This window comes from Oncorhynchus clarkii, chromosome 1 (genome assembly GCF_045791955.1).
Source record: "Oncorhynchus clarkii lewisi isolate Uvic-CL-2024 chromosome 1, UVic_Ocla_1.0, whole genome shotgun sequence".
NCBI lineage: Eukaryota > Metazoa > Chordata > Actinopteri > Salmoniformes > Salmonidae > Oncorhynchus > Oncorhynchus clarkii.
This window is the reverse complement of record NC_092147.1, coordinates 2758280-2782158: the sequence shown is the minus strand read 5'-3', so window position 1 is coordinate 2782158 and position 23879 is coordinate 2758280. Positions and strand designations below refer to the sequence as shown.

Sequence of the window (23879 nt, the reverse complement as noted above, 5' to 3'; positions counted from 1 at the left end):
GTTTTAGTGGTATCCTAACCTAGCAGGCTAAAAGATAAGGTTGTGAACGTTTTAGTGGTATCCTAACCTAGCAGGCTAAAAGAAACACCTGTTGTCAAGGTTGTGAACGTTTTAGTGGTATCCTAACCTAGCAGGCTAAAAGATAAGGTTGTGAACGTTTTAGTGGTATCCTAACCTAGCAGGCTAAAAGAAACACCTGTTGTCAAGGTTGTGAACGTTTTAGCGGTATCCTAACCTAGCAGGCTAAAAGAAACACCTGTTGTCAAGGTTGTGAACGTTTTAGTGGTATCCTAACCTAGCAGGCTAAAAGAAACACCTGTTGTCAAGGTTGTGAACGTTTTAGCGGTATCCTAACCTAGCAGGCTAAAATAAAAGGTTGTGAACGTTTTAGCGGTATCCTAAGCTAGCAGGCTAAAATAAAAGGTTGTGAACGTTTTAGTGGTATCCTAACCTAGCAGGCTAAAATAAAAGGTTGTGAACGTTTTAGTGGTATCCTAACCTAGCAGGCTAAAAGAAAAGGTTGTGAACGTTTTAGCGGTATCCTAACCTAGCAGGCTAAAAGAAAAGGTTGTGAACGTTTTAGTGGTATCCTAACCTAGCAGGCTAAAAGATAAGGTTGTGAACGTTTTAGTGGTATCCTAACCTAGCAGGCTAAAAGATAAGGTTGTGAACGTTTTAGTGGTATCCTAACCTAGCAGGCTAAAAGAAACACCTGTTGTCAAGGTTGTGAACGTTTTAGCGGTATCCTAACCTAGCAGGCTAAAAGAAACACCTGTTGTCAAGGTTGTGAACGTTTTAGTGGTATCCTAACCTAGCAGGCTAAAATTAAAGGTTGTGAACGTTTTAGTGGTATCCTAACCTAGCAGGCTAAAAGAAAAGGTTGTGAACGTTTTAGCGGTATCCTAACCTAGCAGGCTAAAAGAAAAGGTTGTGAACGTTTTAGTGGTATCCTAACCTAGCAGGCTAAAAGAAAAGGTTGTGAACGTTTTAGTGGTATCCTAACCTAGCAGGCTAAAAGAAAAGGTTGTGAACGTTTTAGTGGTATCCTAAGCTAGCAGGCTAAAAGAAAAGGTTGTGAACGTTTTAGTGGTATCCTAAGCTAGCAGGCTAAAAGAAAAGGTTGTGAACGTTTTAGTGGTATCCTAACCTAGCAGGCTAAAATAAAAGGTTGTGAACGTTTTAGTGGTATCCTAACCTAGCAGGCTAAAAGAAACACCCTGCATATTCTGGTCCTGATGAGAAAGAAAGGGGGGAAAAAGGGGGTGGGGGGGGGTTCTCTTCTGCACTGTTCAACCAATCCAGTAAATATGGAGGAGGAGTTGAGACGGAGTGTCGCCTTGGTAACGGTTAATGTTGGTGTTTCTTGTGCATTTGACTCTGCCAAAATAGTACACAGTTACTCTCCTTCTAGATAACATGAAAACTGTTTCTTGAAGACGCCTAGGCTAGCGCTAGTCAACTTCTTTCACCCATCAGCTTCAGCCAGGCTGGTTGGTTTGACTTGGATAGCCCATCTCTGGGGCTAGATACGGACCGCCAATAAATATTTTAGTTGTCTCATCAAAATACGATCAATATTTGTATATGAATATCTACAATTTATAATTGGTTTGAGGTTTTTAAATATATAAAAATATTGGTCCCATGTACATGTACATACATAGGGATATCAAATGTCAAACCGAATTGACCATGAGCATTAAAGTCCGGTTCCTTTGCAGCTGTGCTCCAAATTGATGATTACTTGAGTGCTGCCAGCTGTGGGCAGGATTGAGAAAAACTGTTACCTTCCCTTCATTCTATGACATCACCCCCACGCCCTCCAACTAACCATCAAACAGGCAAAGCACCGATACAAATACTAAGCTCAAATCCTATTACACCAACTGGCAGGGCTTGCAAACTATCACTGCTGCGAGCTTTCCAGTGACGCGGTCTTACCAGACAAGCTAAATGCCTTCTATGCTCGCTTCGAGGCAAGCAACACTGAACCATGCGAGAGAGCACCAGCTGTTCCGGACGACTGTGATCACGCTCTCCATAGCAGATGTGAGTTAGACCTTTAAAAACAGGTTAACATTCACAAACCAATTACCAGGAAGCGTGTGCTGACCAGCTGGAAAGTGTTTCCACTGACATTTTCAACCTGTCCCTGTCCGAGTCTAATACCAACATGTTTCAGGCAGACCACCATAGTCCATGTGCCCAAGAAGGCCAAGGTAACCTGTCTAAATGACTATCGCCCCATAGCATTCCCATCTGTAGCCATGAAATGCTTTGAAAGGCAGGTCATGGCTCAAACACCATTATCCCAGACAGCATGAACCCACTCCAATTCGCATACTGCCCCAACAGAGCCACAGATGACACAATATCTATTGCCCTCCACACTGTCCTTTCCCAATTGGACAAAAGAAACATCGACGTGAGAATGCTGTTCATTGACTACAGCTTGGCGTTCACCACCCAAGCGCCCTACAAGGTCATCACTAAGCTAAGGACCCTGGGACTGAACCCCTCCCTCTGCAACTGGATGCTTCAGAGGGTAGTGCGTACAGCCCAGTACATCACTAAAAGTGGCAGTAATAAAGCCTCTCTTGAAAAAGCCAAACCTTGACACAGAAAATATAAAAAACGAATTGGTCAACTTTCTGTCCAAAAATGATGCAGAAAAATTTATCCATGCTTTTGTCACTTCTAGGTTAGACTACTGCAATGCTCTACTTTCCGGCTAACCGGATAAAGCACTAAATAAACTTCAGTTAGTGCTAAATACGGCTGCTAGAATCCTGACTAGAACCAAAACATTTGATCATATTACTCCAGTGCTAGCCTCCCTACACTGGCTTACTGGGGCTCTTTCATACCGTCCCTAGGGACCCCTTGGGTTGTGTCGTGGCGGAGATCTTTGTGGGCTATAATCGGCCTCGTCTCAGGATGGTAGGTTGGTGGTTGAAGATATCCCTCTAGTGGTGTGGGGGCTGTGCTTTGGCAAAGTGGATAGGGTTATATCCTGCCTGTTTGGCCCTGTCCGGGGGTGTCATCGGATGGGGCCACAGTGTCTCCTGACCCCTCCGGTCTCAGCCTCCAGTATTTATGCTGCAGTAGTTTGTGTCGAGGGGCTGGGGTCAGTTTGTTATGTCTGGAGTACTTCTCCTGTTTTATCCGGTGTCCTGTGTGAATTTAAGCATGCTCTCTCTAATTCTCTCTTTCTTTCTCTCTCTCGGAGCACCTGAGCCCTAGGACCATGCCTCAGGACTACCTGACATGATGACTCCTTGCTGTCCCCAGTCCACCTGGCCGTGCTGCTGCGCCAGTTTCAACTGTTCTGCCTTATTATTATTTGACCATGCTGGTCATTTATGAACATTTGAACATCTTGGCCATGTTCTGTTATAATCTCTACCCGGCACAGCCAGAAGAGGACTGGCCACCCCACAGCCTGGTTCCTCTCTAGGTTTCTTCCTAGGTTTTGGCCTTTCTAGGGAGTTTTTCCTAGCCACCGTGCTTCTACACCTGCATTGCTTGGGGGTTTAGGCTGAGTTTCTGTACAGCACTTTGAGATATCAGCTGATGTACGAAGGGCTATATAAATACATTTTATTTGGGGCCGAGCCTCCTGCCATCCAGGACCTCTATACCAGGCGGTATCAGAGGAAGGCCCCACGTCATAGACTGTTCTCTCTGCTAACGCACAGCAAACGGTAACGATGTCAGGAACCAAAAGGATCCTGAACAGCTTCTACCCCCGAAAGCCATGAGACTGATAAATAGTTAGTTAAATAGTTAACCAAATAGTTACCTGGGCTATCTGCATTGACCCATTTTTAACTTACTATCGTTTGCCATGCTATAGTTTACCACCTGTCAAGTCGTTCCTAGTTATATGTGTATACCTACCTCAATTAGCTCGTACCCTGGCAGATCAACTTGGTACCGTATATCGTTACTTATTGTGTATATATTTTATTACGTGTTTTTACTTTTCTATTATTTATCTATTTTCTTTCTCTCTGCGTTGTCGGGAAGGACCCGTAACTAAGCATTTCACTGTTAGACCACACCGGTTGTTTACCAAGCATGTGATGAATAGAATTTGATTTCTATGGTGGTGACTTACTTGTAAGGCTCTGCCACACTGTGGGACTTCACATGGGAATACCAGTCCTTCTTCCAACTGTAACACTTCCCACATACCTGAGAATATAACACAGCTGTCACACTTCCCACATACCTGAGAATATAACACCAAACACAGCTATAACACTTCCCACATACCTGAGAATATAACACCAAACACAGCTATAACACTTCCCACATACCTGATAGAATATAACACCAAACACAGCTATAACACTTCCCACATACCTGATAGAATATAACACAGCTATAACACTTCCCACATACCTGAGAATATAACACCAAACACAGCTATAACACTTCCTACATACCTGAGAATATAACACCAAACACAGCTATAACACTTCCCACATACCTGAGAATATAACACCAAACACAGCTATAACACTTCCCACATACCTGAGAATATAACACCAAACACAGCTATAACACTTCCCACATACCTGATAGAATATAACACCAAACACAGCTATAACACTTCCCACATACCTGATAGAATATAACAAACACAGCTATAACACTTCCCACATACCTGAGAATATAACACCAAACACAGCTATAACACTTCCTACATACCTGAGAATATAACACCAAACACAGCTATAACACTTCCTACATACCTGATAGAATATAACCCAACACAGCTATAACACTTCCTACATACCTGATAGAATATAACACCAAACACAGCTATAACACTTCCCACATACCTGATAGAATATAACACCAAACACAGCTATAACACTTCCTACATACCTGATAGAATATAACCCAACACAGCTATAACACTTCCTACATACCTGAGAATATAACCCAACACAGCTATAACACTTCCTACATACCTGAGAATATAACCCAACACAGCTATAACACTTCCTACATACCTGATAGAATATAACACCAAACACAGCTATAACACTTCCCACATACCTGATAGAATATAACACCAAACACAGCTATAACACTTCCTACATACCTGAGAATATAACACCAAACACAGCTATAACACTTCCCACATACCTGATAGAATATAACACAGCTATAACACTTCCCACATACCTGATAGAATATAACACCAAACACAGCTATAACACTTCCCACATACCTGAGAATATAACACCAAACACAGCTATAACACTTCCCACATACCTGATAGAATATAACACCAAACACAGCTATAACACTTCCTACATAGCTGAGAATATAACACCAAACACAGCTATAACACTTCCCACATAGCTGATAGAATATAACACAGCTATAACACTTCCCACATACCTGATAGAATATAACACCAAACACAGCTATAACACTTCCCACATAGCTGATAGAATATAACACAGCTATAACACTTCCCACATAGCTGATAGAATATAACACCATTATTAATATTAATATTCCCCACCTGACACTGGAAGGGCTTGAGTCCCAGGTGTTTGTTCATGTGCTGCTGCAGGTCTTTGGCCTCAAAGAAACTCTTATCACAGCTGGAGGAGAGAAGGGGATACAGACCAGTCAGTTATCACAGCTGGAGGAGAGAAGGGGATACAGACCAGTCAGTTATCACAGCTGGAGGAGAGAAGGGGATACAGACCAGTCAGTTATCACAGCTGGAGGAGAGAAGGGGATACAGACCAGTCAGTTATCACAGCTGGAGGAGAGAAGGGGATACAGACCAGTCAGTTATCACAGCTGGAGGAGAGAAGGGGATACAGACCAGTCAGTTATCACAGCTGGAGGAGAGAAGGGGATACAGACCAGTCAGTTATCACAGCTGGAGGAGAGAAGGGGATACAGACCAGTCAGTTATCACAGCTGGAGGAGAGAAGGGGATACAGACCAGTCAGTTATCACAGCTGGAGGAGAGAAGGGGATACAGACCAGTCAGTTATCACAGCTGGAGGAGAGAAGGGGATACAGACCAGTCAGTTATCACAGCTGGAGGAGAGAAGGGGATACAGACCAGTCAGTTATCACAGCTGGAGGAGAGAAGGGGATACAGACCAGTCAGTTATCACAGCTGGAGGAGAGAAGGGGATACAGACCAGTCAGTTATCACAGCTGGAGGAGAGAAGGGGATACAGACCAGTCAGTTATCACAGCTGGAGGAGAGAAGGGGATACAGACCAGTCAGTTATCACAGCTGGAGGAGAGAAGGGGATACAGACCAGTCAGTTATCACAGCTGGAGGAGAGAAGGGGATACAGACCAGTCAGTTATCACAGCTGGAGGAGAGAAGGGGATACAGACCAGTCAGTTATCACAGCTGGAGGAGAGAAGGGGATACAGACCAGTCAGTTATCACAGCTGGAGGAGAGAAGGGGATACAGACCAGTCAGTTATCACAGCTGGAGGAGAGAAGGGGATACAGACCAGTCAGTTATCACAGCTGGAGGAGAGAAGGGGATACAGACCAGTCAGTTATCACAGCTGGAGGAGAGAAGGGGATACAGACCAGTCAGTTATCACAGCTGGAGGAGAGAAGGGGATACAGACCAGTCAGTTATCACAGCTGGAGGAGAGAAGGGGATACAGACCAGTCAGTTATCACAGCTGGAGGAGAGAAGGGGATACAGACCAGTCAGTTATCACAGCTGGAGGAGAGAAGGGGATACAGACCAGTCAGTTATCACAGCTCAGACCAGTCAGTTATCACAGCTGGAGGAGAGAAGGGGATACAGACCAGTCAGTTATCACAGCTGGAGGAGAGAAGGGGATACAGACCAGTCAGTTATCACAGCTGGAGGAGAGAAGGGGATACAGACCAGTCAGTTATCACAGCTGGAGGAGAGAAGGGGATACAGACCAGTCAGGACAGGCACGACATCACATAGTGTGTGTGTGTGTGTGTGTGTGTGTGTGTGTCTATATCTATATATATATATATACTGTATGTATGTATGTATGTACACTTGAGTCTACAAAACATTAGGAACACCACCATAATATTGAGTTGCGTCCCCCGATCTGGGGACCGGGCAGAGATCTGGGGACCGGGCAGGCCACAGCAGTAAGCTAAATCCAATAGCCTACAGGGTGTAATTTGTTCTTTAGTAAAAATAATGGTTCCCTTCAGAATGGAGGAGAAACCCACCTTCAAAGAAATCCTACGTAAATTGGACAGACTATACAAGTTACTGGGGAGAAAGTATTTCTCTCAAACAGCGGCCCCTAACTTGTTAAATAAGGTGAAGGGGGGGGGGGGGGGGGTTCAGACAGAACTAAACAACAGCAAAAAAATAATTGCGCTGCCCTCACCAAAGACTGGACACTGAAATCCCGCGGTATGGAAACAACCTACGTGGAATCCTACACAGCCGACAACCTGGCTGAAGCCCTGCCCTCCAAAGCTGATTAAACAGCATGATCCTTACACAGGTGTAGCTTGTGCTGGGGACAATAAAAGGTGCAGTTTTGTCACACGTCTCAAGTTGAGGGAGCATGCAATTGGCATGCTGACTGCAGGAATGTCCACCAGAGTTGTCGCCAGAGAATTTAATGTTACATTTCTCTACTATAAGCCACCTCCAACATCGTTTTAGAGAATTTGGCAGTAGGTCCAACCGGCCTCAAAACCGCAGACCACGTGTAACCACGCCAGCCCAGGACCTCCACGTCCGGCTTCTTCACCTGTGGGATCATCTGAGACCAGCCTCCCAGACAGCTGATGAAACTGTGGGTTTTGCACAACCAAAGAATTTCTGCACAAGCTGTCAGAATCCGTCTCGGCTCATCTGCTCACCAGAGTCTTGACCTGACTGTAGTTCAGCGTCGTAACTGACTTCGATGGCCACTGGCACGCTGGAGAAGTGTGCTCTTCACAATGAATCCCGGTTTCAGCTGTACTGGGCAGATGGCATCGTGTGGGCGAGTGGTTTGCTGATGATAATGGTTGTGAACAGAGTTCCTCATGATGGCGGTGGGGTTATGGTATGGGGCAGGCATAATTTATAGACAACGAACAATTGCATTTTAATCGATGAAAATTTGAAAGCACAGATGCCATTGAAGAGGAGTGACAAGAATCCACAATCAACAGCCTGATCATCTCTATGTGAAGGAGATGTATTGAGCTGCATGAGGCAACGGCTGGTCACACCAGATACTGACTGGTTCTCTGATCCACGCCCCTACCTTTTTTCCTAAGGTATCTGTGACCAGATGCATATCTGTATTCCCAGGTCATGTGAAATTCATTGATTAGGGCCTAATTCATTCATTTCAATTGTCTGATTTCCTAATATGAACTGTATATATATATATTATATATATATTTATTTATAGCCTTTTAGATGTTAAAATAAACTACGCTATGTGAAATTATTGTCCATGTATAAATGTTATTCAGATGCCCTAGCAAATACACAAACAAAATAGGCTAATTTTCTTGAATCATTCAATACTGCATTTCCATTGGCCCGTTGTATTGTTGGTTTTTATTTAGCCAATCATACTCTAGTTAAACCAAAGATTAGAATTAAATCGTATGGAAAATGCTCCGGGAAACCTAAACAGGCTACCAAATAGATGATCGTAGAGTTGCGAATGTCAATGAAACAGGCCCAGCCAGGCATATCGCAGTATTTCAAAACTACAATTGCAGGAAAACATAGTTTGGAAAGCAATTGGCTACCGCTTCAAAGAGAAGACAATGAAAAAACTAATCTGTCTTTTAGTTTTTAATTCTCAACTTTGTTGAGCGAATATTATTATTGGCACCAGCAGCGCATGAGCCATATCATTGGGTCAGTAGCATATGCCTCGTCTTCATCATTGGGTCAGTAGCATATGCCTCGTCTTCATCATTGGGTCAGTAGCATATGCCTCGTCTTCATCATTGGATCAGTAGCATATGCCTCGTCTTCATCACTGGGTCAGTAGCATATGCCTCGTCTTCATCACTGGGTCAGTAGCATATGCCTCGTCTTCATCACTGGGTCAGTAGCATATGCCTCGTCTTCATCACTGGGTCAGTAGCATACGCCTCGTCTTCATCATTGGGTCAATAGCATACGCCTCATCTTCATCATTGGGTCAATAGCATATGCCTCGTCTTCATCACTGAGTCAGTAGCATACGCCTCATCTTCATCATTGGGTCAGTAGCATATGCCTCGTCTTCATCATTGGGTCAGTGCCATACGCCTCATCTTCATCTTAATTTACACCGATTGAAGCTGATTTAACAAGTGACCTTAATAAGAGATCACAGCTTTCACCTGGATTCACCTGGTCAGTCTATACCATGGAAAGAGCAGGTGTTCCTAATGTTTTGTACATAGCTACACAGGCAATATTACTCACACACCTAAAATAAACAGCTAACAGAGAGAAATACAGCAGGAATGAGCACACACACACACACACACGAAAGGACAAAACTCACCCACTCAGATAGACCTACTTTATCCAAATGAATGTCTGAGAATGAGGAGAGAGAAGCAGATTCCTTACTGATTGCAGGGGAATCCTCGTACTTCAGGTCTGGGCTGGTGTCTCTTAATGTGTTTACTCAGACCAGAGGCTCGGTGGAACGACCTCCCACACTGGGTACAGAGATACTTAGATTCACCTGGAAGACATTTAACAGAGATATTACCAGACATTTGACATTTAACAGAGATATTACCAGACATTTAACAGAGATATTACCAGACATTTAACAGAGATATTACCAGACATTTAACAGAGATATTACCAGACATTTAACAGAGATATTACCAGACATTAAACAGAGATATTACCAGACATTAAACAGAGATATTACCAGACATTAAACAGAGATATTACCAGAGATATTACCAGACATTTAACAGAGATATTACCAGACATTAAACAGAGATATTACCAGCGATATTACCAGACATTTAACAGAGATATTACCAGACATTTAACAGAGATATTACCAGACATTAAACAGAGATATTACCAGACATTAAACAGAGATATTACCAGAGATATTACCAGAGATATTACCAGACATTTAACATAGATATTACCAGACATTTAACAGAGATATTACCAGACATTAAACAGAGATATTACCAGACATTAAACAGAGATATTACCAGAGATATTACCAGAGATATTACCAGAGATATTACCAGACATTTAACAGAGATATTACCAGACATTTAACAGAGATATTACCAGACATTTAACAGAGATATTACCAGATATTAAACAGAGATATTACCAGACATTTAACAGACATTTAACATAGATATTACCAGACATTTAACAGAGATATTACCAGAGATATTACCAGACATTTAACAGAGATATTACCAGACATTTAACATAGATATTACCAGACATTTAACAGAGATATTACCAGATATTAAACAGAGATATTACCAGATATTAAACAGAGATATTACCAGAGATATTACCAGACATTTAACAGAGATATTACCAGACATTTAACAGAGATATTACCAGACATTTAACAGAGATATTACCAGACATTTAACAGAGATATTACCAGACATTTAACAGAGATATTACCAGACATTTAACAGAGATATTACCAGACATTTAACAGAGATATTACCAGACATTTAACAGAGATATTACCAGACATTTAACAGAGATATTACCAGACATTTAACAGAGATATTACCAGACATTTAACAGAGATATTACCAGACATTTAACAGAGATATTACCAGACATTTAACAGAGATATTACCAGACATTTAACAGAGATATTACCAGACATTTAACAGAGATATTACCAGAGATACCTAGATTAACCAAACCAAGGACTTGTGTATTGAGTGAACAGTATAGTATGAAACCCCTTATCGCCAGAGAGTAATGTGTTCCTACAGACTGAGGACTAATACACTTTTCACACTATTGTGCCAACCCCAACGTATACTGGCTATTTCTAGCAAATATGGTGGATGCCTCGTCAGACCAACGCAGAACAACTCTGCTCTGAGCAGCTCAACGGCTCCATAGTGTGAATACTGGTGTCTGAGGAGAATGTACCTGTGTGAATACTGGTGTCTGAGGAGAATGTACCTGTGTGAATACTGGTGTCTGAGGAGAATGTACCTGTGTGAATACTGGTGTTTGAGGAGAATGTACCTGTGTGAATACTGGTGTCTGAGGAGAATGTACCTGTGTGAATACTGGTGTCTGAGGAGAATGTACCTGTGTGAATACTGGTGTCTGAGGAGAATGTACCTGTGTGAATACTGGTGTCTGAGGAGAATGTACCTGTGTGAATACTGGTGTTTGAGGAGAATGTACCTGTGTGAATACTGGTGTCTGAGGAGAATGTACCTGTGTGAATACTGGTTTCTGAGGAGAATGTACCTGTGTGAATACTGGTGTCTGAGGAGAATGTACCTGTGTGAATACTGGTGTCTGAGGAGAATGTACCTGTGTGAATACTGGTGTCTGAGGAGAATGTACCTGTGTGAATACTGGTGTCTGAGGAGAATGTACCTGTGTGAATACTGGTGTTTGAGGAGAATGTACCTGTGTGAATACTGGTGTCTGAGGAGAATGTACCTGTGTGAATACTGGTGTCTGAGGAGAATGTACCTGTGTGAATACTGGTGTCTGAGGAGAATGTACCTGTGTGAATACTGGTGTCTGAGGAGAATGTACCTGTGTGAATACTGGTGTCTGAGGAGAATGTACCTGTGTGAATACTGGTGTCTGAGGAGAATGTACCTGTGTGAATACTGGTGTCTGAGGAGAATGTACCTGTGTGAATACTGGTGTCTGAGGAGAATGTACCTGTGTGAATACTGGTGTCTGAGGAGAATGTACCTGTGTGAATACTGGTGTCTGAGGAGAATGTACCTGTGTGAATACTGGTGTCTGAGGAGAATGTACCTGTGTGAATACTGGTGTGTTCCTCCAGACTTCTCTTACTAACGAAGGACTTGTCACAGAGCAGACAGTGGAACTGTTTAGCAGCGTCATGTAGAGCTCTGTGCATCTTCAGGCTGTGTTTATGAGCGAAGGTCTTCCCACAGACCCTGCAGGAGTGGGGCCGTACCCCTGTGGAAACAACAACAATTAGAATAACAATATTAAAAGGCTAGGATTCAATCCCAACACCGGCTAATAGGCATTACTGCTTTATTGACATTAAGGATTCACAACCCAGCGTGGGTAATAGGCCTTACCGCTTTAAAAAGGCAACTTCAAATTGAGGTGATATATGCAGTGTTTTCTGTGATTGCAGGAACATTGCCTTTAAAAGGCCAGAAGCCTATAACCCGCCATAGAATAGAATCCTTAAAATCAATAATAATAATAATAACAACAACAACAACGAGGCCACGTCAATGCAGAATTCTATATTTCTCACACAGAAACAAATATATTTAACCATCTTGCTGCATTGCGTAAACGCAGATGTAAAATGTTTCTCAATGTAATTTCTGCTCGACTTCAGACTAAGTTTGTGCTTCAGGTTGAGTTTCTCCAATCAGACGAGAAACCTTCGCTCTCGTCGTCAGACCAATCACATTCCCGCGTTCACAAACAGGCCTTCGATCAGCTGACCTCGCTCTGACCAATAACAGAGAGGAAGAGACGATAGTAAAACTACCGGAGAAAAGTAACTAAGTTAAAATGCAAGATTAAGTTTAAGATTAAGTTTAACATTAAGTTTAAGATTAAGGTTAGGATTAAGTTTAAGATTAAGTTTAGGATTAAGATTAAGTTTAAGATTAAGTTTAAGTTTAAGATTAAAGTTTAACATTAAGTTTAAGATTAAGGTTAGGATTAAGTTTAAGATTAAGTTTAGGATTAAGATTAAGTTTAAGATTAAGTTTAAGCGGAACATTAAGAAATGTAGCTGGCTGCAGTATTTTGATAGTAAACATAAGAAACCTCCCCTCATCAACAAAACATTATCAAAACACAGACGAAATGGTTTAAAAACAGATGTTTTTGATGTTCTGTGTTTTGAAAATGCTGATTTCGGGAAAGCTTAACGTGACCCCTGATAACAACAACAAATTTATACAGGCGCTTTACCACCTGAGAGCTGGGGGAAACTGACCAGTGTGGTTCAGCATGTGGATCCTCAGCGAGTACAGCTTAGGAAGAGTCTTTCCACAGATGTCACAGACAAACTCTCTCTTGGTGCGTCCCTTGGTCCTGCCGTCCACCTCGAGGCCCTCCTCGCCGTGGGGCTGGGGGACCCTGACCAGGGTCGGCCTCTGACTCTTCTGGTGCTTGTGTCTGGCCAGATGGGCCCTCAGAGAGGCAGCGTACTGAAACTCCTTGTTACATAACTAGGGAAAGAAAGAAATGTAGTCGGCAGTCTGGTGAGACCACACAGCAGAGATCACACAGCAAAGATCACACAGCAAAGATCACACAGCAGAGATCACACAGCAAAGATCACACAGCAGAGACCACACAGCAGAGACCACACAGCAGAGATCACACAGCAGAGATCACACAGCAGAGATCACACAGCAGAGACCACACAGCAGAGACCACACAGCAGAGATCACACAGCAGAGATCACACAGCAGAGATCACACAGCAGAGACCACACAGCAGAGACCACACAGCAGAGACCACACAGCAGAGACCACACAGCAGAGATCACACAGCAGAGACCACACAGCAGAGACCACACAGCAGAGATCGTCAACTAGATTCAGCCGCGGGACCAATTTGTCTCGAGCGGCTGGTCGGGGGGGGGTGGGGGGGGTCAGAACATAATTACAAATCATTTGTTAAACTGATAATTTAATGCAAAAAAGCCCGAAACTGATAGATTTCACTAAAACATGATAATTTCAAACCTTGCTTACATTTGTATACGATCACATACCCTGAGTGACGAATTGAGGCTGTTCTGAGGGCAAAGGGGGAGGGAGGTTTCAACTCAATATTAGCAAGGGGTCTAGTATCACAAAGATAACGTTATCAACCAAGTCCTGTTTCCAACGTGAATGAAAGACTACGTAAGGATGTGATGGTGTTACTGTACATAAGTCATTGAGAGCTCCATGGTGTAAACGGACCAATTACTGCCCTCCGTAATAGTACATCTCATTACTGTTCCCCGGGCGACGAAGACGTGGATGTTGATTATGGCAGCCCCCCCAGCACCTGGCTGATATATATAATTCATATTTTTTTATGAAAAAAAGGTTTATGTATATATCAAATATATATAATCAAATAAAGTTTAAATATAAACCTTTTATCAAAAAATATGAATTTTTAAATATAAAATCTGTTTATATATACACACACAGAGAGAGATTTGACATATATACAAATTAATATTTTTTTATCAAAGAAAGGTTTATGTATATATATATATATAAACATTTATAATATACATAAAAACGTTTTTTTTAATATATATATATATATATATATATATATATACCTGTAGGGGAACCCTGGAGACAACACTATAACATCTCTGTTCACTCAGAGCTACATCATCTCTAAAGAGAGATGGCTGCCTGTAGGGGAACCCTGGAGACAACACTATAACATCTCTGTTCACTCAGAGCTACATCATCTCTAAAGAGAGATGGCTGCCTGTAGGGGAACCCTGGAGACAACACTATAACATCTCTGTTCACTCAGAGCTACATCATCTCTAAAGAGAGATGGCTGCCTGTAGGGGAACCCTGGAGACAACACTATAACATCTCTGTTCACTCAGAGCTACATCATCTCTAAAGAGAGATGGCTGCCTGTAGGGGAACCCTGGAGACAACACTATAACATCTCTGTTCACTCAGAGCTACATCATCTCTAAAGAGAGATGGCTGCCTCTAGGGGAACCATGGAGACAACACTATAACATCTCTGTTCACTCAGAGCTACATCATCTCTAAAGAGAGATGGCTGCCTGTAGGGGAACCCTGGAGACAACACTATAACATCTCTGTTCACTCAGAGCTACATCATCTCTAAAGAGAGATGGCTGCCTGTAGGGGAACCCTGGAGACAACACTATAACATCTCTGTTCACTCAGAGCTACATCATCTCTAAAGAGAGATGGCTGCCTGTAGGGGAACCCTGGAGACAACACTATAACATCTCTGTTCACTCAGAGCTACATCATCTCTAAAGAGAGATGGCTGCCTGTAGGGGAACCCTGGAGACAACACTATAACATCTCTGTTCACTCAGAGCTACATCATCTCTAAAGAGAGATGGCTGCCTGTAGGGGAACCATGGAGACAACACTATAACATCTCTGTTCACTCAGAGCTACATCATCTCTAAAGAGAGATGGCTGCCTGTAGGGGAACCCTGGAGACAACACTATAACATCTCTGTTCACTCAGAGCTACATCATCTCTAAAGAGAGATGGCTGCCTGTAGGGGAACCCTGGAGACAACACTATAACATCTCTGTTCACTCAGAGCTACATCATCTCTAAAGAGAGATGGCTGCCTGTAGGGGAACCATGGAGACAACACTATAACATCTCTGTTCACTCAGAGCTACATCATCTCTAAAGAGAGATGGCTGCCTGTAGGGGAACCATGGAGACAACACTATAACATCTCTGTTCACTCAGAGCTACATCATCTCTAAAGAGAGATGGCTGCCTGTAGGGGAACCATGGAGACAACACTATAACATCTCTGTTCACTCAGAGCTACATCATCTCTAAAGAGAGATGGCTGCCTCTAGGGGAACCATGGAGACAACACTATAACATCTCTGTTCACTCAGAGCTACATCATCTCTAAAGAGAGATGGCTGCCTCTAGGGGAACCATGGAGACAACACTATAACATCTCTGTTCACTCAGAGCTACATCATCTCTAAAGAGTGGTGGCTGACAGTCATACATGACTCAGACCACAGTGTCTCACGACCCCTCCTGCCTCAGCCCCCTGCCTCAGCCCCCTGCCTCAGCCCCCTGCCTCAGCCCCCTGCCTCAGCCCCCTGCCTCAGCCTCCAGTAGTTTATGTGTCAGGGAGCTACATGACTTACAGACACAGACCTATTTAGAGACCCCTACACTACTTCATCTAGAGAACAGTGTTGTTGGTACGTGCACTACTACAGTTGTGGCCAAAAGTTGAAAAACATTTCCACTGCATTTCAGCCCTGCCACAAAAGGACCAACTGACATCATACATACGTACAGTACACTTGTATCCTCTGGTCTTCTCGTGTTTGAGCGTGTGCATGATGAGCGCGTAGCGCCTGTGAAACGACAGTCCACACTCCGAACAGGCGTGTTCTCCCTCCACCTCACTCCCTCCATCTGGCTGCGCGGGGCCTTGACCCGGCTCTGGCCCCTGCCCCACGGGCTGCTCTGTGATAGGTGCTCCATATAGAATGCCGTCTGGTGATTGGACGCCCTCAGTCTCTGTCTGGACAACATTCTCCATCCCAGCCACAGCAGCTTCCATCTCTTCAACGTGCCTCTTGGCGGGTCTACCCCTCTTCTTGAGGGTGTTGGGGTTTGGAAAAGAGATACAGAACAGTTAGGATGGGTAACACACACTCAAAAGTTATGTTTGGACACACCTACTCATTCAAGGGTTAGTTTTAATTTTAATTAATAAAAAATGTGTAGCCCCATTTATTTTCTAGATTAGAGAGTAATAGTGAAGACATCAACACTATGAAATAACACATATGGAATCATGCAGTAACCAAAAAAAGTGTTAAACCAATCTAAATATATTTTATATTTGAGTTTCTTCAAAGTAGCCACCTTTTGCCTTGATGACAGATTTGCAGACTCTTGGCATTCTCTCAACCAGCTTCATGAGGTAGTCACATGGAATGCATTTCAATTAACAGGTGTGCCTTGTTATAACTTAATTTGTCAAATTTCTTTCCTTAATGCGTTTGAGCCAATCAGTTGTGTTGTGACAAGGTAGGGGGGGAATACAGAAGATAGCCCTATTTGGTAAAACACCAAGCCCATATTATGCCAAGAACAGCTCAAATAAGCAAAGAGAAATGACAGTCTGTCATTACTTTAAGACATGAAGGTCAGTCAATACAGAACATTTCAAGAACTTCGATAGTTTCTTCAAGTGCAGTCGCAAAAAAACATCAAGCACTATGATGAAACTGGCTCTCATGAGGACCGCCACAGGAAAGGAAGACCCAGAGTTCCCTCTGCTGCAGAGGATAAGTTCCTTAGAAATACCAACCTCAGAATAATAATACGAAGAGACTTGCTTGGGCCAAGAAACACGAGCAATGGACATCTGTACTTTGGTCTGATGAGTCCAAATTTGAGCATGTGTGGTTCCCACCGTGAAGCATGGAGGAGGAGGTGTGATGGTTCTTTGCTGGTGACACGGTCAGTGATTTATTTAGAATTCAAGGCACACTTAACCAGCATGGGTACCACAGCATTCTGCAGCGATACACCATCCCACCTGGTTTGCCCTTAGTGGGACTACCATTTGTTTTTCAACAGGACAATGACCCAACACACCTCCAGGCTGTGTAAGGGCTATTTGACCAAGAAGGAGAGTGATGGAGTGCTGCATCAGATGACCTGGCCTCCACAATCACCCGACCTCAACCCAATTGAGATGGTTTGGGATGAGTTGGACCGCAGAGTGAAGGAAAAGCAGCCAACAAGTGCTCAGCATATGTGGGAACTCCTTAAATACTGTTGGAAAAGCATTCCTCATGAAGCTGGTTGAGAGAATGCCAAGAGTCTGCAAAACTGTCATCAAGGCAAAGGGTGGCTACTTTGAAGAATCTCAAATATAAAATACACGTTTTTGGTTACTACATGATTCCATGTGTTATTTCATAGTTTTGATGTCTTCAATATTATTCTACGAGAGAGAGAGAGACACACACAAGCGCAAAGACTGATGTATTATCCATGCATGAATCTATAGTGACTGTGATTCTGTTCAGGTGTTTGTCTATAGCCTACCTTGGGGGTGCTGGGGCGCTGTGGGGTCTGGGCTCCCTTCTTGTCCTCTCTGTCCTCCTCCAGCCCCATGTGTAGCCTGACGTAGCCCCCCTCCCCCATGGAGCGCTGCCGTAGGCGTCTCTTATAGGGGTCATGGGTCCTCTGAACCTCCTCTGCAAGAGTAGAGACCGGCTCTGGCACCTCTACCACCTCCTCCTCGACAGGAGACTCTGGCTCCTCGATCACCTCATGCTTCACCTTGGCTGGACGTCCTCTCTTCCTCTTGGGGGGTTGGGGAGCAGCGGGAGGCTGGGGCTCGGCCTGGGGTGCTGGATCGACAGTCTGGTGCGCCGACGTCTCCTCCTCCTGGGGTGCTGGATCCACCTGGACGACAGGTGGCTCTACAGCCAGATGGACCACCTCAGTAGGGGCCACCTTCCCTGGGTCCACGCTGATGAGGAAGGCCCCCGGCTCCATGGAGAGGGAGTCCCCCTCGTCCCCTTCATTATGCTGCTGTTGCTCCAGGGCCAGACAGGCTGACACCACGGCCAGGGACTCATTGGCTCCGGCCTGGCCGCTGTGGGTCACCACCGTCATGGTCTCGGTCTCTCCAGTAGGGGAGAAGAGGGTGACCGACTCGCCTACTCGGGCCTGGCCGCTGTGGGTGACCACCGTCATGGTCTCGGTCTCTCCAGTAGGGGAGAAGAGGGTGACCGACTCGCCTACCCGGGCCTGGCTACTGTGGGTGACTAGAGTCACCGTCTCTGACCCTGCCTCCCCAACCACGGTCATAGTCTCCCCTGGTTCACCTCCCAGAGCCTGGGTGACTACAGACGTCAGATCCCCTCTGAAGGACTCTGTTGTGTTTTCCACGACAGCCAGGGAGTCCAGGTCCTCCCCTGCTCCAGCTAGCCCAGTATGAGTCACCACGGCATGGCCGTCGCTGCCGATGGTCATAATGTAGGCCCCGGGGTCTTCATTCGGGGCCTGTTGGGGTGCCGGCTGGCTGGACACCACCGTGTGGATGTCTCCTTGCTGGTAGACCATCAGCTTCTGCTCCTCTACCTTCTTGTGGACGGACTCACAGATCTGAAGGACCTCGGCCATCAGAAGGTGTCGGGCCAGCGTGGCAACGTCGGCCATCACACAGAAGTTGAAGCAGAGGTTGGAGGTGTATGCAAACTCTAGCAGAGGGAGGAAACTGACCTTGCTGAAACCTGAGAGAGAGAGAGAGAGAAACGGGTTATTCCTCTGACCAAACCACCTCAGTAAGATGATGATGATGATGATGGACAGGGAAACATCATCCAACCGTTTGATAACTCAGGACCTATACGGCCCCAGGACGGTGACCTTTTTCCTGCTACTCTCAAAAAGACTTGTACCCCCGATTCATCCTCCGGTGGTCTGGAGTCCTTTATCAGACGTCCTCACCCAGCACCTTCTCCATGTCTCACCTGAGAGGTCGACCACCGCTTCGTGACTGGACACAGCTCCCTTCTCTATGAACAGCTCATTAAAGTAGTCGCTGCAGGCGGCCAGCACAGCCTTGTGGGCCCTGTGCTCCTCCCCCTCGATCAGCAGCGTGATGTCACAGAACTGGTTGTTGAGGCGCTGCTGGTTCAGCTTGTCCAGCATCGTCTGACCGTGTCTGGGAAGGTACTGCTTCACCACTCCTTTACTGTCCACCTGGAGAGATAACACAGGAAGTCATGACTACTGTCCACCTGGATAGATAACACAGGAAGTCATGACTACTGTCCACCTGGATAGATAACACAGGATGTCATGACTACTGTCCACCTGGAAGAGAGACCTAAGACAACACTAGACAGAGAGAGAGACCTAAGACAACACTAGACAGAGAGACCTAAGACAACACTAAACAGAGAGACCTAAGACAACACTAAACAGAGAGACCTAAGACAACACTAAACAGAGAGACCTAAGACAACACTAGACAGAGAGAGAGACCTAAGACAACACTAAACAGAGAGAGAGACCTAAGACAACACTAGACAGAGAGAGAGACCTAAGACAACACTAGACAGAGAGAGAGACCTAAGACAACACTAAACAGAGAGAGAGACCTAAGACAACACTAGACAGAGAGAGAGAGACCTAAGACAACACTAGACAGAGAGAGAGAGACCTAAGACAACACTAGACAGAGAGATCTAAGACAACACTAGACAGAGAGAGAGAGAGAGACCTAAGACAACACTAGACAGAGAGAGAGAGAGAGACCTAAGACAACACTAGACAGAGAGAGAGACCTAAGACAACACTAGACAGAGAGAGAGACCTAAGACAACACTAGACAGAGAGAGAGAGACCTAAGACAACACTAGACAGAGAGAGACCTAAGACAACACTAGACAGAGAGAGAGAGACCTAAGACAACACTAGACAGAGAGAGAGACCTAAGACAACACTAGACAGAGAGAGAGACCTAAGACAACACTAGACAGAGAGAGAGACCTAAGACAACACTAAACAGAGAGAGAGACCTAAGACAACACTAAACAGAGAGAGAGACCTAAGACAACACTAGACAGAGAGAGAGACCTAAGACAACACTAGACAGAGAGAGAGAGACCTAAGACAACACTAGACAGAGAGAGAGAGACCTAAGACAACACTAGACAGAGAGAGAGAGAGAGACCTAAGACAACACTAGACAGAGAGACCTAAGACAACACTAAACAGAGAGACCTAAGACAACACTAAACAGAGAGACCTAAGACAACACTAGGCAGAGAGACCTAAGACAACATTAGACAGAGAGACCTAAGACAACACTAGACAGAGAAACCTAAGACAACACTAGACAGAGAAAGAGACCTAAGACAACACTAGACAGAGAGAGCGAGACCTAAGACAACACTAGACAGAGAGAGAGACCTAAGACAACACTAGACAGAGAGAGAGAGACCTAAGACAACACTAGACAGAGAGAGAGACCTAAGACAACACTAAACAGAGAGACCCAAGACAACACTAGACAGAGAGAGAGAGACCTAAGACAACACTAGACAGAGAGAGCGAGACCTAAGACAACACTAAACAGAGAGAGAGACCCAAGACAACACTAGACAGAGAGAGAGAGACCCAAGACAACACTAGACAGAGAGAGCGAGACCTAAGACAACACTAAACAGAGAGAGAGACCCAAGACAACACTAGACAGAGAGAGCGAGACCTAAGACAACACTAGACAGAGAGAGCGAGACCTAAGACAACACTAGACAGAGAGAGAGACCTAAGACAACACTAGACAGAGAGAGAGACCTAAGACAACACTAGACAGAGAGAGAGACCTAAGACAACACTAGACAGAGAGAGAGACCTAAGACAACACTAGACAGAGAGAGACCTATGACAACACTAGACAGAGAGACCTAAGACAACACTAGACAGAGAGACCTAAGACAACACTAGACAGAGAGAGAGACCTAAGACAACACTAGACAGAGAGAGAGACCTAAGACAACACTAAACAGAGAGAGAGAGACCTAAGACAACACTAGACAGAGAGAGAGAGACCTAAGACAACACTAGACAGAGAGACCTAAGACAACACTAAACAGAGAGAGAGACCTAAGACAACACTAGACAGAGAGAGAGACCTAAGACAACACTAAACAGAGAGAGAGAGACCTAAGACAACACTAGACAGAGAGAGAGACCTATGACAACACTAAACAGAGAGAGACCTAAGACAACACTAAACAGAGAGAGAGACCTAAGACAACACTAGACAGAGAGAGAGACCTATGACAACACTAAACAGAGAGAGAGACCTATGACAACACTAAACAGAGAGAGAGACCTAAGACAACACTAGACAGAGAGAGAGACCTAAGACAACACTAGACAGAGAGAGAGACCTATGACAACACTAAACAGAGAGAGAGACCTAAGACAACACTAAACAGAGAGACCTAAGACAACACTAGACAGAGAGACCTAAGACAACACTAGACAGAGAGAGAGACCTAAGACAACACTAGACAGAGAGACCTAAGACAACACTAGACAGAGAGACCTAAGACAACACTAGACAGAGAGAGAGAGACCCAAGACAACACTAGACAGAGAGAGAGACCTAAGACAACACTAGACAGAGAGAGAGACCTAAGACAACACTAAACAGAGAGAGAGACCTAAGACAACACTAGACAGAGAGAGAGAGACCTAAGACAACACTAGACAGAGAGAGAGAGACCTAAGACAACACTAGACAGAGAGACCTAAGACAACACTAAACAGAGAGAGAGACCTAAGACAACACTAAACCGAGAGAGAGACCTAAGACAACACTAGACAGAGAGAGAGACCTAAGACAACACTAGACAGAGAGAGAGAGACCTAAGACAACACTAGACAGAGAGAGAGAGACCTAAGACAACACTAGACAGAGAGAGAGAGAGAGACCTAAGACAACACTAAACAGAGAGACCAAAGACAACACTAGACAGAGAGACCTAAGACAACACTAAACAGAGAGACCTAAGACAACACTAGAGAGAGAGACCTAAGACAACACTAGACAGAGAGAGAGAGACCTAAGACAACACTAGACAGAGAGAGAGAGAGAGACCTAAGACAACACTAAACAGAGAGACCAAAGACAACACTAAACAGAGAGACCTAAGACAACACTAAACAGAGAGACCTAAGACAACACTAAACAGAGAGAGAGACCTAAGACAACACTAAACCGAGAGAGAGACCTAAGACAACACTAGGCAGAGAGACCTAAGATAACATTAGACAGAGAGACCTAAGACAACACTAGACAGAGAGACCTAAGACAACACTAAACAGAGAGACCTAAGACAACACTAGACAGAGAGACCTAAGACAACACTAGACAGAGAGACCTAAGACAACACTAGACAGAGAGACCTAAGACAACACTAAACAGAGAGACCTAAGACAACACTAGACAGAGAGACCTAAGACAACACTAGACAGAGAGACCTAAGACAACACTAGACAGAGAGACCTAAGACAACACTAGACAGAGAGAGAGACCTAAGACAACACTAGACAGAGAGAGAGACCTAAGACAACACTAGACAGAGAGAGAGACCTAAGACAACACTAGACAGAGAGAGAGACCTAAGACAACACTAGACAGAGAGAGAGACCTAAGACAACACTAGACAGAGAGAGAGAGACCTAAGACAACACTAGACAGAGAGAGAGACCTAAGACAACACTAAACAGAGAGATCTAAGACAACACTAGACAGAGAGACCTAAGACAACACTAGACAGAGAGACCAAAGACAACACTAGACAGAGAGACCTAAGACAACACTAGACAGAGAGACCTAAGACAACACTAGACAGAGAGACCTAAGACAACACTAGAGAGAGAGACCTAAGACAACACTAGAGAGAGAGACCTAAGACAACACTAGACAGAGACCAAAGACAACACTAAACAGAGAGACCTAAGACAACACTAGACAGAGAGAGAGAGACCTAAGACAACACTAGACAGAGAGAGAGAGACCTAAGACAACACTAGACAGAGAGAGAGAGAGAGAGACCTAAGACAACACTAGACAGAGAGAGAGAGAGAGACCTAAGACAACACTAGACAGAGAGACCTAAGACAACACTAAACAGAGAGACCTAAGACAACACTAGACAGAGAGACCTAAGACAACACTAGACAGAGAGACCTAAGACAACACTAAACAGAGAGACCTAAGACAACACTAGACAGAGAGAGAGAGACCTAAGACAACACTAGACAGAGAGAGAGACCTAAGACAACACTAGACAGAGAGAGACCTAAGATAACACTAGACAGAGAGAGAGACCTAAAACAACACTAGACAGAGAGACCTAAGAC

The 23879-nt window shown here is 44.3% G+C and overlaps 1 protein-coding gene across 5 annotated transcripts in view; it reads right to left on the bottom strand.

Moving 5' to 3' along the window:
- The window catches only part of LOC139415176 (zinc finger and BTB domain containing 11), a 37732-nt gene that overhangs the window by 7730 nt on the left and 6123 nt on the right, over window positions 1-23879 (bottom strand). For 4 of the 5 annotated variants that reach the window (XR_011634952.1, XM_071163101.1, XM_071163230.1 and 1 more), the window contains exons 3-10: window positions 19466-19697; window positions 18030-19225; window positions 16258-16563; window positions 13174-13408; window positions 11994-12161; window positions 9594-9711; window positions 5546-5627; window positions 4121-4197 (exon numbers count right to left, since the gene is read on the bottom strand). Coding sequence is in view for 4 of the 5 variants with exons in the window: in XM_071163101.1 (XP_071019202.1) it covers window positions 4121-4197; window positions 5546-5627; window positions 9594-9711; window positions 11994-12161; window positions 13174-13408; window positions 16258-16563; window positions 18030-19225; window positions 19466-19697 (2414 nt within the window). In the remaining variant the exon portion in view is untranslated. The remainder of the gene's footprint in view (window positions 1-4120; window positions 4198-5545; window positions 5628-9593; window positions 9712-11993; window positions 12162-13173; window positions 13409-16257; window positions 16564-18029; window positions 19226-19465; window positions 19698-23879) is intronic. The other variant, XM_071163321.1, reaches the window with a different exon arrangement.